Source organism: Gigantopelta aegis, chromosome 4 (assembly GCF_016097555.1).
Source record: "Gigantopelta aegis isolate Gae_Host chromosome 4, Gae_host_genome, whole genome shotgun sequence".
Classification (NCBI taxonomy): domain Eukaryota; kingdom Metazoa; phylum Mollusca; class Gastropoda; order Neomphalida; family Peltospiridae; genus Gigantopelta; species Gigantopelta aegis.
Window position 1 is genome coordinate 99433830 of NC_054702.1, and position 13895 is coordinate 99447724.

A 13895-nucleotide genomic window follows, 5' to 3' on the forward strand; every position below is an offset into this window, starting at 1 on the left:
AAGTGACGTCATATTTTATATTTATAAGGGTTTCCGACAAAATGGAAGAAATCGGCATCATTATACCAGAAAGGGTAAATATCATGTACCTTTGAGACTAAATAGCAATTATTTAATAACACATATGTGTAATGATGATTTGTCGTCTCAGTCATAATAGTGAAATACTTAATAGGATTTTTTTTAACTTTAAAATGTAAGTAATGTTTCTGCAGTGTCATGCCAAAAAGTTAGCATACCGATTTCGTTTATTGTTACGCCGCATTACATATAATTGAGGCCTGGCAAGCGTATATCGAATATCCGTCTATCATTTTCATTATTATTATTATTATTATTATTATTATTTATTTATTTTAACAAAATAATTGCAAACTTTTAAGGATTTGGAAAAGCTCATCCAGTTTAAAATTCTTAAAGGTACTTCACCTTGAAAATAATTGTAGTCCATCTTATCAACCTACACACATTTTTTTGTTGTAAATCATTGCAGTTTAGTTTGATGTAAGAAGAAAAGTAAAAGTATATTGGAATTAGCAAAAGGATATTATTTTTGTCTACAATTTTGAAAACAATCAATTCGGAAATAAATAACTTGTAGTATGAGAAAAGGCGATCACTGTGGGATGGACTATAGTCTATAGAGCAATATTTCAGTGACAGTATTTCACGCAAACATGTTAGGTTTGCATCACAATTTTAAATTCATGTGAACCATCAATTACATAATGAAATGTTATACATCCTGAAATAAAAAATGACAAATCTGAACAGCCCTTGAAATAAGTCGCAAATGACAGGATAGAGAAGTTTTTTGTTTTTTTTAAATCTGTGATAAACAAATGTGATTTACCAGTCAAATAAGTTATTTCTATTGATCAAGGCATTCCGAGTTGAGCATTCGGAACTCGGTATTCTGAATATTTATGGGAAGCGACTTTAATTACCAAGACTGTTTGTTTTCAGTGCATTTGTCTGGTGTGCCTCTTTAAAAAAATTGACTATTTGGGTGCATTCTAAACTATAGACCCGAGGACTGAACTTAGTCCATGCTTGAATTCCCTGCATATTTTCATATTTATTTTTAATTACAATAAAAAATTGCATCGCAATTATTTGTAACACAAAAATTCATTTGGCTAGCAAATCACAATATTTGTGTCGCATTGTGCGATGTGATACCTCTTATTTTGTGCCCCGTAACTGCTGAGTTACCTAACCCCAGGGGTGCACAAATGTGAAATTGTGATAGTTGTCCGGTGGGCAACCAGTAGCTGAAGTTTGGTTGCCCAACATCATCTCTTGGTAACGTTGGTTGCCCACATATTTCATAAAACGTTTTATGAATATAATTTTGAACCGTCTTTAAAATGAAACTGAAATTTAAAATGTTTTTATTATCATTACTTATCAGTTTAGTTTTATTTCTTTTTTAACATTATTTATCTACAGCTCATCTTCACTTAGGCTGAAAAAAAGTTTGTTTTGTTTAACGACACCACTGGAGCACACTGATTAATTAATCATCGGCTATTGGATGTCAAACATTTAGTAATTCTGACTCATAGTCATCAGAGGAAACCCGCTACATTTTCCCTAATGCAGCAAGGGATCTTTTATATGCACTTTCCCACAGACAGGAAGGCACATACTGCAGCCTTTGTCCGGTTGTTGTTCACTGGTTGGAACGAGAAACAACCCAATCAGCTGAATGGATCCACAGAGGTGGTTCGATCTTGCTTGGGCTGTCAAAGTCATAATACTTGAACTCAGGGCTCATCCAAGATTAAAAATACCGGTTGCCAAAAAAACTGCCAAATGGGATTTTTATTTGCCATAATGAAAATGTTTTAGCCAATATTGTTTTGTGTAGTACTGTATAGAGTATTTATATATGAATATGAAACTTGTATCTTTTTCAGCTAATTATGTACAAACTGGAATACATCTGAATAACAAAATTATCCCCGATCAAAATCAAAGACAGCAATGGGGGTAGGGGCAGTTAATATATTACTTTGATTTTTCAGTGGGTGAGGGGAGGTATGCAGAGTTGGAAGCCAATGCCCTCTGCAAACACGCCCAAAATTCTAAGGCCTATGACATTAATAAAAATCTGAGAGCCAATACTCTTCTTATTTTTTTAAACAGTGCTCATTAATTCTGTAAAATAGCAATCTTTATTTTGGTTTGAACTGCTTTTAATTGTATTTTAAAATAACCCATCTATTCCACACCCCAACAATTTCGTAATTTGCGCCATTTTGTTGATTTCCGCGTCGTGTTAATTCCTTGTTGTTGATTTCAGCTTGTAAAACACGTTGCCTTAAGAATGCTGACTTCACGTTATGACAACTATCCATTTACGTTAAAAGGTCTTGATTAAAAAGATAATGAATTAAAATTTTACGGTCTTTTTAAAATCTAATAAATTTATATAATATTTTATCTAACAAATATGATTATTGTAAACTATTTGTATTCAGTGTACGTTTAACCGCAATTTGTATAAATACTGCATGTTCCTTTCCCGCGATCGCGAAATGCATGAGTGCGAAATTAACAAAGACAACAGAAATAAACAAACGAAACAGCAGTTAAGTATTCATTAATGCGAACAACTATTTCGTGGTGTTTTTTTTTCTCACAAATTTACATCAAGATTTACTTGCGTGTAATCGTATTGTTTAATGTCTGCAACAATGTCTTTTGACACGTGCAAGTCTCGGCTGACTGTCAAGCGTGACCTACTAGTATATGCACAGTGACACTGAAATCGCGAACTATGCGATTGGTTCCCGACGTGGACATTGGGTTTAACGTGAAGCGCATAAACCAGTTTAATGGACTTTTTGTTTTGCTAGGTCTACCTGAACTCGGCCCTAGCCTACTTGTCTTTGGCCCTGAACTAGCAGGTGTATTGAAACTGACACGCAATTTCGGTCCGTTTTTATTACTTTGGCTCAAAGACTTTACAGAGTTAAAATAACACGCTACAGATTTTTTAGACTTTTCTTGCATACATGTTACCGTTAAAATTAATAACTGTGATTATTAAAATAAGCAAACATTGTTATGCCGAATTCTTGATGACACCGCTTCTCGTTACCAGTCGCGAGATCCCTGTTAATATTTGGTATTATTATTATATGTTAGGTGTCGGATAGATTATGTAACCAATTGTTCACATCAGAAGATAGAAAATGGCTTAGCAAAATTTTTAGCTCAGAACTGGATGCTTGTTGGTGTAGTTTGTGGCCTTTCACATGTCTTGTGCCCTTTGCTAATAGCCACCATTCTGAAACGTATCTGTCTGCATTGAACTCATCAAAATCATGCACAGTGGACGCTGAGTGGATGGCAGTGTTAGGGTGGATATTTATATTGCCTGTCAGTCAAGTTATCAGTTTCGATACTTTTGAATTGTCCGAGTGTCGGGAAGTTTTGTTTTTCATTTTACTTGTTTTATGATTTTCTTGGTTGCCCGTCGGGGCAACTGTTTGATAAAGAATGGTTGCCCGCAACATATTTTGGTTGTCCCGGGCGCGCGGACAACCGATTTGTGCACCCCTGTAACCCTAACATACAAAATGTATTTGTTCTGCGGTTGTGTACTCAGGGTTTGACAAATCCACTAGCTCTTGATCCCAGCTAGTGAGTTTTTGGTCTGGGCTTGTGGAAATTATGAACTGTATTACTATTATTAGAGGCACTGATTTTCTGTTTCAGATTCTTCCCTTTTTCATTTTTTGCATTTCAGTATTAAACAAATTCCATTCACACAAATTCACACAAATTCACACACACACACACACACACACACACACACACACACACACACACACACACTTATTTCATATGACAAAACAAAATTACGATCGATGGTCAAAACAGATGTTAAAATGTGGGAAAAGGCCTATGGACTACAATTATTTTCAAGGCAAAGTACCTTTAAGAAAGATAGTGGACAAATTACATCAAAGAATGTATGATAAATGACTGGTACTGTGCAACTAATGCTGGTATAATTAAATAATAATAATTAACGCCACAACATGCACAGACTTTGAACATTATCGGTTTTCTTTACGAAACTATCCGGAAAATAATTACAACCGATCACACTACAAGCCACTTAACTGGTATAATTTATTTTGAACAAAGCCTGGCATACAGTATGCAAAGACCACATTCCTTTGTAAGATCGGAAATATGGCAGATATAATAAATTAATAGGCAAACAATATAAAATTATAATAAATATTTCATTTGAGTAAATATAGGAGAATTTTAGCTCACATTGTGTTTCCCCCCTTAAATTGACGGGAACAAGTGAAAAAAACGAGACTGGTAAAATGCCTAGATACACTACATTAAACATTTGGCGTTACATACAAAGGTACTAGTGTCGTAGAGTGGCACAGGCAGATGTTGGTGTCCATAATTTCTAGTTCGGAAAATAAATTTTAATTAATCAATTTATACACTATATAAAGGCAAATGATGTTTTAGAATAAAATCGGGAATTCCATTTCAGATAGGTATTTCAGCGAGATTGTGTCCACGATTCTGTGATCACGGAAAATCAGTGCCTCTATCTAATACAAAGGGCACTAGCTGAAACTCCTGTGAGGGCTAGTGACTTTCTCAAACATTTGTCAATCACTGTGTGTACTACATGCTTAGGCATATCATAAAATATTGTTTGTTTCCGGTTACCCGACCGACCCTAATTTGAACCTGCCGACCCTAAAACCTTTTTTGTATATCCAAAAATGTTTTTTTAATATAACAACGATTTCCACGAAAACATTCCAAAACTATCACAAGCACTAATTTGGTGTCATTTAGGGGATAACCCTACTCTGTTTTCCGATTTGCGGATGTATATCGGTGGTTTTACTGTCGCAAATTTAGTTTAATTGGCGACCCGTTAGCCATGAAATGTTTTCTTCTAACAATTGATTGATGGAGTTACTTCCCTTCAAATTGAAGTTAAGTAACTTTCGTGAGATATCGGGCGAAGAGTCGGGAAAATTGTTTTCACGAATATATGCGATCTTTTCCGATTTACTCTACATCTAGCGTAGCGAGGTGTTCCGATTAATAATAATAATAATAATAACTATATTTAATGATTTACTCCAGCGACAAACTGGCCTTGTAGAAATTTAGTGACCTTCTGATAAACTAGGGGAGGGAATGTTTACCGATACTGATGGAGTTTACTGCCAAATCAAATGATTAAATATGTCAGTAAGATCTCGATGCATTTCGTTATTTTTTGTAAGTGGTCACTGGGAACTTCACGGGTTTCCTCTAAAAACAGTGTCAGAATGACCATGTGTTTGACGTCCAATAGCCGATGATATTAAAGATAAAAATCAATGTGCTCTAGTGGCATCGTTAAATAAAACAAACTTTACTTTTCAACATTCATTTGAGCATCCTGAGCATTTGTACTGCATTTCTATTCATTGGACCAATTGATTGCTTCAAACCAAGTGTGTACTTTAATACTGGATGCATACAGAATAAAACTAACATTGCAAATTATAAAATTGGTAAGTCTACCATTTCTTAGATACACTAGGAAAGATAATATTCATAATTTTTTTTTTAAATGTTATTGTTGGACAGATAAATATAGAACCCTTCTTTTCAGTTTTCATTAAAAGAAATTGTTATAACTTATTTACTGGTGTCTATCCAATTAAGGTTCAACCAAGTCTGTCCTGAACCAGTACAGAAGTTAAGTGTTAGTAAACCTGCTTATTATTAAACAGCAAGGGGTCTTTTGTATGTACTCTCCCACAGATAGGTTAGCACCATGTTGCCCTCAAAATCAAAATGCCTTGCCTTTTATAAATTTATAAATTGCCCATGTAAAAAGAAGCCTTTAAACACACCTATTTGGATAGTACTACATGTATATTTTTATGTAGGTTTTTGTCCTTTTGAAAATTGTATAATGGAAAAAAAAGCCCTTATATTTAAAACTGCACATAAAATATGCCCCCAAAACGTCACTTTACCATGCCTTACTTCATTTCTAGGGAAAACACTGTGATGAATGGTATTGTTGGTTTGCATAATGCATTTTCTATACATGCAGATTTTATTTTGGATACCGGTAGTCAACACCTTTATTTAATTATTTTCCAAAATAAAATGTTTTTCCTACCTACCTACCCTATATTTTTCCAGCATGTAATAGGAAACAAGTATTTTAATTTTTTTCCGGCCTTATTGACATTTTAAATATTCATGTGTATTTTAAACAATCTGGTTTTGCAATGAGGTAGTTTCTTTCAGTTTTCAATTCTAAAACATCCAGGTTAATTGTTTTATTCAGTTTTAGGTTTTGTTAACTTGTGGTTATACTTGATATATACATATCTTTTTCTTGATCATTCAGTTGTGTTTACTGCTGTGTATTGGTGTTGCAGGAAGACAGCCAGGTGGTGGACACCAGACCCGGCACGGCAACAGGCATAGCTCACGTCGATCCTCTCCAGATAGACGTCGAAGATCTATATGCCAAATACAAGGTTTATTATACTCCATCAAATATATTTTATAAGTTTACCAGAACTCAGAATTATTCCTGTTGATAAAATAATGTCAGTTTTTAACCCATCAGTACTTAAACTTTTATGTGAATATTTACACATAGCTTTGTGTTTATTTGTTGGAAACTCTAAATATAATAGCCAACTTATAAAATTATAAATATAATTAATGTCATTTAATCATGTTATTACGTATCTCTCATAGCAAAGTTATTTTAAAAATAGAATAAACGTCTTAATTGTGTAAACACTGTCTCCAACTTGCTGATTATTTATTCTGTATGACCGTTACTGTTTTCAGAAATTACAGCGTCAGCTAGAGTTCCTAGAGGTTCAAGAAGAGTACATCAAGGATGAGCAGAAGAACTTGAAGAAGGAGTACCTACATGCCCAGGAAGAGGTGAAGCGGATCCAAAGTGTCCCGCTGGTGATCGGCCAGTTCCTGGAGGCTGTCGATCAAAACACCGGCATCGTCGGATCAACTACTGGTATTTTGGTTTATTATCAACATTCATAAACATTTATTACTACTAACGATGTCTGTTTCTTCATACATGTTGTAATTACTTGAACTAAACACTTCTCAGTTCACACAACATTATTCATGGAATTGTGATGTGTGGTTGTGTTGGGTCGAATCACAAAAGCTAGAAGTAAAAATGTGTTGTGGGAGTAGGGAATAAAAAGTATATTAGTATGGTTTGATTAAATTGTCAAAAAATATATGAATCTCTGTCAGATAAGAGTTAATGTTGCTGTAGTGTTAAATTTTATAATTGGATCTAAGATCACAATTTGAATAAAGAAAATGTTCAGGTTGAAATGCATTAGTGTCCCAGCTGGTAGTATCTGACAAGGGTACAGCGTAACATACACTAAAACGTATTTCCACAGGTTATGACCATTCCTTTCATTAAAATGGAGTGTAAACATTAACATATTGTTTATGAGTGCCTATCTTTCGTATTAAATATTTTAAAACTGTTTTACACTGGTATGCTTGAAAGCACATACAATCTTTTTCAGGTTCTAACTACTATGTGAGAATATTGTCAACGATTGATCGTGAACTTCTGAAGCCGTCGGCTAGTGTGGCTTTACACAAACACAGCAATGCTCTCGTTGATGTGCTGCCCCCAGAAGCAGACAGCAGTATCAGCATGTTGCAAGCAGGTAGGTGGTATTCCCAAGTGTTAGTGTTCTTCAGAACATCAGTGTGTTTTATACTCAAGTAATTTTATATATACTACTCAAAAGAATTTAAGGGTCAAAAATTTATAACCAAATAAGTTTCAGTGTATTAGATTGATGATGTAAACTACACCAAAAATTTAATTTATTGTTCCATATTTACAAAAAACCACAAATAAACGTCACTGTATACAAGAAAGTCACATGACATGCTGTCAAAGTTGAAGGTTGTCAAACATGGATTTTACACATTAGAACATTCGTTTAATAGTGTGTGAATCCACCCCTGGCGCGAATACACTCGACACATCGTTGCCTCATGCTGTTGATCAGACGTCTGAAGAACTCTTGGGGAATGGCCTGCCACTCTGCCATAAGAAGTTGACCCAGATCATGAAGGTTGGCCGGAGGGGCATGGTTATCCCGAACTCTCCTGCCTAATTCGTCCCAGGCGTTCTCTATTGGGGCCAAGTCAGGCGAATATGCTGGCCAATCCATCCTGGCGATACCTTGTTGTCTGAGAAAGTCCGTTACCACCCTGGCGCGGTGGGGTCTGGCATTGTCATCCTGCAGAACTGCCCCGCCGCCAATCTGCTGAAGGCCTGGGAGAACCAACGGCTGGATAATCTCATTCAGATAGCGGATTCCATTCAGATTGCCATCCACCACATAGAGGGGGGTCCTATGGTGGATAGAGATGCCGCCCCACACCATGACGCTGCCACCACCGAACCGGTGACGTTGTCTAACGTTAACGTCAGCGAAGCGCTCCCCAGGACGTCTGTAGACACAAACCCGACCGTCGTTGAACTGGAGACTAAACCTGGACTCATCAGTGAACATCACTCGACCCCACTGAACATGTTGCCACCGCAGATGAAGTGTGCACCAGTGACGTCTGGCCGTTCTGTGACGTGGTAGGAGTGGTGGTCGAACAGCCTGGCGACGGCAGCGTAGATTATTGGCTTTCAGACGATTGCGTATGGTTTGATCAGACACTCGAGTTCCAGTCGCAGTCCGCAGATTGTCACGTAATCAGCGTGCAGTGGTTGTGCATTGACGTAGAGCCATATTGGTGATGTAACGGTCCTCTCTATTTGTAGTGCTTCGGGGTCTTTCCGAACGTGGACGATTTCGAACAGAATTCGTTGCTTGGTACCGTTGCCACAGTCGGCCAACGACACTCTGACTGACACCCAAGTCTCAGAGCAACATTTCTTTGCGTATTGCCATCCTGAAGCCAAGCAATAGCCCTTCCTCGATCTTCGATAGTCAGCTGACGTCGTACCATTGTCGAATTTGGAGTGTGCACCGTACATGAACGCAAGCTCCAATTATACGGAAATTCAGCATTGGGAACATGGAATACACATGCAAAGCGTGCAAATGAAGTGCTTTGTGAAAAAGCAAGTTATGGGCACTTAGCAGACCTTTCGCTTTTGCCCTAATTTACGTGCAAATGTAAGCATGTTTTCGCCATTAGAACTAGTCAACAGTGTCAACGACAGTGGATTTTAATTCATTTATGGGTTGCTTAGACCCACTTTCGTCAAAATGGAACAATACCATGCGTGACATTATGGTCTAGCTAATATAATTGACATTCAGAAAATAATGTCGAAAATATCGTCTGACCCTTAAATTCTTTTGAGTAGTATATTTATAAATCATGCATTGATGTCAGTCTGCTCAAAACTCATATTAAATATTTAAATGCTTAAAATTGAGGGCATTATTGATTTGTAGAAGGGATTACAAAAGAAAAGGCAACATGATGTAGCCCTGTTGGAAGAGCTCTCCCTAGAGGTGCTTGGGTTGTAGGATGGAACTCCTAGTGGACCTATTGGGGGTTTTCCTATCCCATCAAGTGGTATGTGCTTTCCTGTCTGTGGAAAATGCATACCAAAAATCACTTAATGATAATGTAAACAAAAAAACAAAGAAGCAAGTTCCCTCTGACCAAATGTTTGACATACAGTAACCAATGGTTAATTAATCAATGTCCTCCAGTGATGTTAAACACAATAAACTTTATAAAATAGAAACAATTATATAGTTTAACCGTGATGGCTCAGTGATTAAGTCATTAAGCCTTTTAAACTGTATTTGTATCCAACTGCCTACTTGAATCCAAATTGAGTACCTTGGTAGGTTTTTATTTTTATTTTTTTATTTTTTTTTATAAAGTAGTTTGGCAGGGAAAATTGGTATTTTTATTTGCCATCCGAAGCACCAGTACATTGCTGTTTTGCTGTTTTCAGATGAGAAACCCGAGGTTTGCTATGCTGATATTGGTGGCATGGATATTCAGAAACAGGAGGTTAGAGAAGCTGTGGAACTGCCTCTGACGCACTTTGAGCTGTACAAGCAGATAGGAATTGACCCACCACGGGGTGTTTTGTTGTTTGGGCCACCTGGATGTGGCAAAACTATGTTAGCTAAAGCAGTTGCACATCACACAACAGGTGAGTTATGTAGTCTGTGTTACACTAAAGGCTCATATAGACTGGATGCAGTGTGTGTTTCAAGTCCGACTGTTGCGTATACGTTTTATCTTTTGGGCATATACACCATATACAATTATTTCCTTGCAGCTGGCTGCATGTGCTTGAAGGTGCACACATCCAGTGTAATGTATTTCTTTCTTTTTTTAATACATGCCTCACATCCAGTCTCCATGAGCCTATAGAGAGAAATGTTTCATTTAACGGCACACTCAACACATTTTATTTACCGTTAAGGACCATACAGAATTAGATTTCTGTTTTAGTTAAAATATATATGCTAGATTTGGATATTGTTGTTATTACCCTGTATGGTTTCAGAGTATGTACGCAGAACTGCATTCGTTAATGCTTAGATTATTGTCGGTCTTCAAAGTTTATTACATTTCTTGTCATTTATCTAGACAGCATATATGTATTGTATACAAAATGTGCTAATGTGATTTTAAATTCATTTATTGTGTTTTACATTTTCAGCTGCCTTTATTCGTGTTGTTGGATCGGAGTTTGTACAAAAGTACCTTGGTGAAGGACCTAGAATGGTTAGAGATGTGTTTAGATTAGCAAAGGAGAACGCACCTGCAATTATATTTATTGATGAAATAGATGCCATAGCAACGAAACGATTTGATGCTCAAACAGGAGGTATGTCAATAGATATGAGATGTTAGCATTGTGGTAAAGTAATTTTCTTTATTTACATTTTAATTGTTAAACAAGTATAAGTATGTACTTCCCAATGATATTAAGTCCATTTCTCATACCTTACAACTAAGCTGCAAAAAGAAAAAAACTAGAAGATGTGTTTTCTCTTTCTGTCATGTTGAAGTATTTTGCATTTCTTGTATCGGCTAAACAAAAAAAAGCATTTGGCATGTTTTGCCCTTTATGAAACGACATATTGTTTTCAAATTATGCAGCATATTATATATTCTTGTGCAAAATAAACTTGTGTAATAAATAGGAAGTGAAAACAACGTATGTGAAAGAATGTAATGAAAGCCTGTGATGCAAACCAGATACATTGTGTAATCGTCAGTTGATGTAATGCCTTCTTTTACAGACAGTGTATTGCCATTGTCATTATGTGAATTGCAAGTGGTTTACTTAAGGTTGATCAACACAGTAACTTGTAGAGTAACCAACACATATTTTTTTTGGATACTATTTATTCTCATTTAAAAATGTTTATATTCCAGCTGACAGAGAAGTTCAAAGAATTTTACTGGAACTTTTAAATCAGATGGACGGGTTTGACCAAACAGTCAATGTCAAGGTGATTAGTTTCTGCCTATTTATGTATCATCTGGATATATTATATAGTGTTTTACACCTGTCACAGTAATATGTCTGGGTAAGAGTCACTGACTGATGTTTCTTGAACTAAGAGTACACGCTGAAGTTAAATCATTATAAATAAATATTTACAAAACAAATAAACACTACAGAGAAATACTATACATTTTTGGAATGTTTCATTTTCAAAAAAGTTACAAACTGAAGTAACAGCTGCAAGTATGTTTTCCGGAAGAGGAATGTTGGCTATGCCGGAAGTTCATATTGATACTGGAGTGAATCATATTATATGGAAATTATTGTACCAGTACCTTGAAGATGGAACCAAGACAAGAAACAGAACCATAAGAAGCCATTGGTTGAGACAGACCAATATTTATTTCTTATTAATCAAGGTTCGGTTAGGGGCAAGAAAACACTTAGGTACAAGAAAAGAAAGAAAAGAAATGGTCAATCATCTTAAGACGGTGGCACGGGTGCGGAGACATACTTCTCTTAACGCACCTTATCGTGCAATTTTAATTTTTTGACATATTGTTTACTTACCTTTTTAAAGGCTACTTTCCTTGAGACGATTTGTTATATATTTACAGAGACGGTTTGGTTTATATATAAATAACTATAATTTTAGTTATTCTGTGATATATGTTGCTCCTCGTGGTTGCTAAATTATTTTTCACTATAATTGGTTTTGACACAAATATCACTATCAGTTACTTTTAGTCCAAACACAGGTCTCTCTCAACTGTACGACTCATGATGACCCAATTTATGTGACCATTATTTTCTGAATTAGGTTATCATGGCAACCAACAGAGCCGACACTCTAGATCCTGCTTTACTACGACCCGGAAGACTAGACAGAAAAATAGAGTTTCCGATTCCCGACCGGCGACAGAAGCGACTGATATTCTCCACCATCACTGGCAAGATGAACCTCAGTGAGGAGGTGGATATGGAGGACTATATCGCGCGCCCCGATAAAATCAGTGGAGCTGACATCAACGCCATCTGTCAAGAAGTAAGAATGTTTCCAATTTAGAAAACAATCTGATCAGAAATAAATAACTTGGAGTAAATTCCAAACTATGAGAAAGGTTTTCCCTGTGGAATGGACTATAGTCTCAGATTTCAGGTGTCTGTTTCTGTATCTGTCCTTGTTCGTTTCTTCCCCCTCCCTGTCCCTTCTCTGTGCTAAGACAAAAATAAAGCTTATTGTCAAATGTAGGCTGCTGTTGCATCTTTTTTTCACACCTTTCATATCAGAAACTGAAATAAATATGTATTGGTAATATGTTTCTGTTGCGTAATCAATCTAGAATTGTTCTGCCTGCCTCGGTGGTGTTGTGGTTAGGCCATCAGACATGAGGCTGATAGTTACAGGGTTCGCAGCCCGGTACCGGCTCCCAGCCAGAGCAACTTTTACCTACTCAGTGGGTTGGTGTAAGACCACTATGCCCTCTTATCTCTCACTAACCACTAACAACTAACTCACTGTCCTGGACAGACACCTCAGATAGCTGTGCCCAGGACAACGTGCTTGAACCTTAATTGGATATAAGCACGAAAATAATTTAAAAGAAAAGAAAGAAAGAATTGTTCTAGTGTATAGTATTGATCCCATTGGGCCAATTATCATTCCAGCCAGTGCTCCACAACTGGTGTAACAAAGGCCATGGTATAAAAGATCCCTTGCTGCCAATTGAAAAGAATAGCCCATGGAAAAGTGGCAGTGGGTTTTCTCTATCAGTATGTGTTGACGATAACCATATGTCTGACTGTAAATGAAACGAGGGTCGAGTGCATTATTAAATAAAACATTCCTGCCGTCAAGCTTAATAAATACCAGCAATTTATTGGAGTAATATAATAGATACAACTTTATACTCACAAAAACACACCAGCCTCTTTATTTTGAATACAAAAGATCTGCAGTAGTTTTTGTTTTAAGTTTTGTTGGAAATGCATTTATGTGATGAATGTTTGTTTTCCAGGCTGGTATGCAGGCAGTACGTGAGAACCGTTATGTGGTGCTTGCTAAAGACTTTGAAAAAGGATACAAGAACAACATTAAGAAAGATGAAACTGAGCACGAGTTCTACAAGTGATTTGTGGTTTTTACAATAGGACAGTCAGTCGCATTCGTTATCTATCTTTAAAATGTCATGGGAGAAAAAAAATCATTAAATATTCACATTGAATATTTTGCAGTGTTGTTCTTCAATGTTCCGGGTATTTTTACTTAGTAGTTTCAGACATGGGCTGGAAAGATGTTTTTATAAAAGAGATAACCATATGCAGTTTTTAGATTTGCAGGTGTTAGGCCTATTGT

The 13895-nt window shown here is 36.4% G+C and overlaps 1 protein-coding gene across 1 annotated transcript; it reads left to right on the plus strand.

Moving 5' to 3' along the window:
* The first annotated feature begins 17 nt into the window (after window positions 1-17).
* LOC121371558 (26S proteasome regulatory subunit 6B) lies at window positions 18-13764 on the plus strand. The gene is made up of 9 exons (XM_041497550.1): window positions 18-74; window positions 6450-6551; window positions 6874-7060; window positions 7599-7745; window positions 10025-10228; window positions 10745-10912; window positions 11467-11543; window positions 12360-12584; window positions 13558-13764. The coding sequence occupies exons 1-9, from the start codon at window positions 42-44 to the stop codon at window positions 13669-13671; spliced, it is 1257 nt and encodes a 418-aa protein (XP_041353484.1). The 5' UTR covers window positions 18-41; the 3' UTR covers window positions 13672-13764.
* Window positions 13765-13895: the final 131 nt, after the last annotated feature.

Excerpts from the sequence above, each read along its gene's own strand:
- LOC121371558 (XM_041497550.1), top strand. The coding sequence starts at position 42 with ATGGAAGAAATCGGCATCATTATACCAGAAAGG. Across the intron at positions 75-6,449 it reads GCATCATTATACCAGAAAGG|GAAGACAGCCAGGTGGTGGA; the intron begins GTAAATATCATG and ends TTGGTGTTGCAG. Across the intron at positions 7,061-7,598 it reads CATCGTCGGATCAACTACTG|GTTCTAACTACTATGTGAGA; the intron begins GTATTTTGGTTT and ends AATCTTTTTCAG.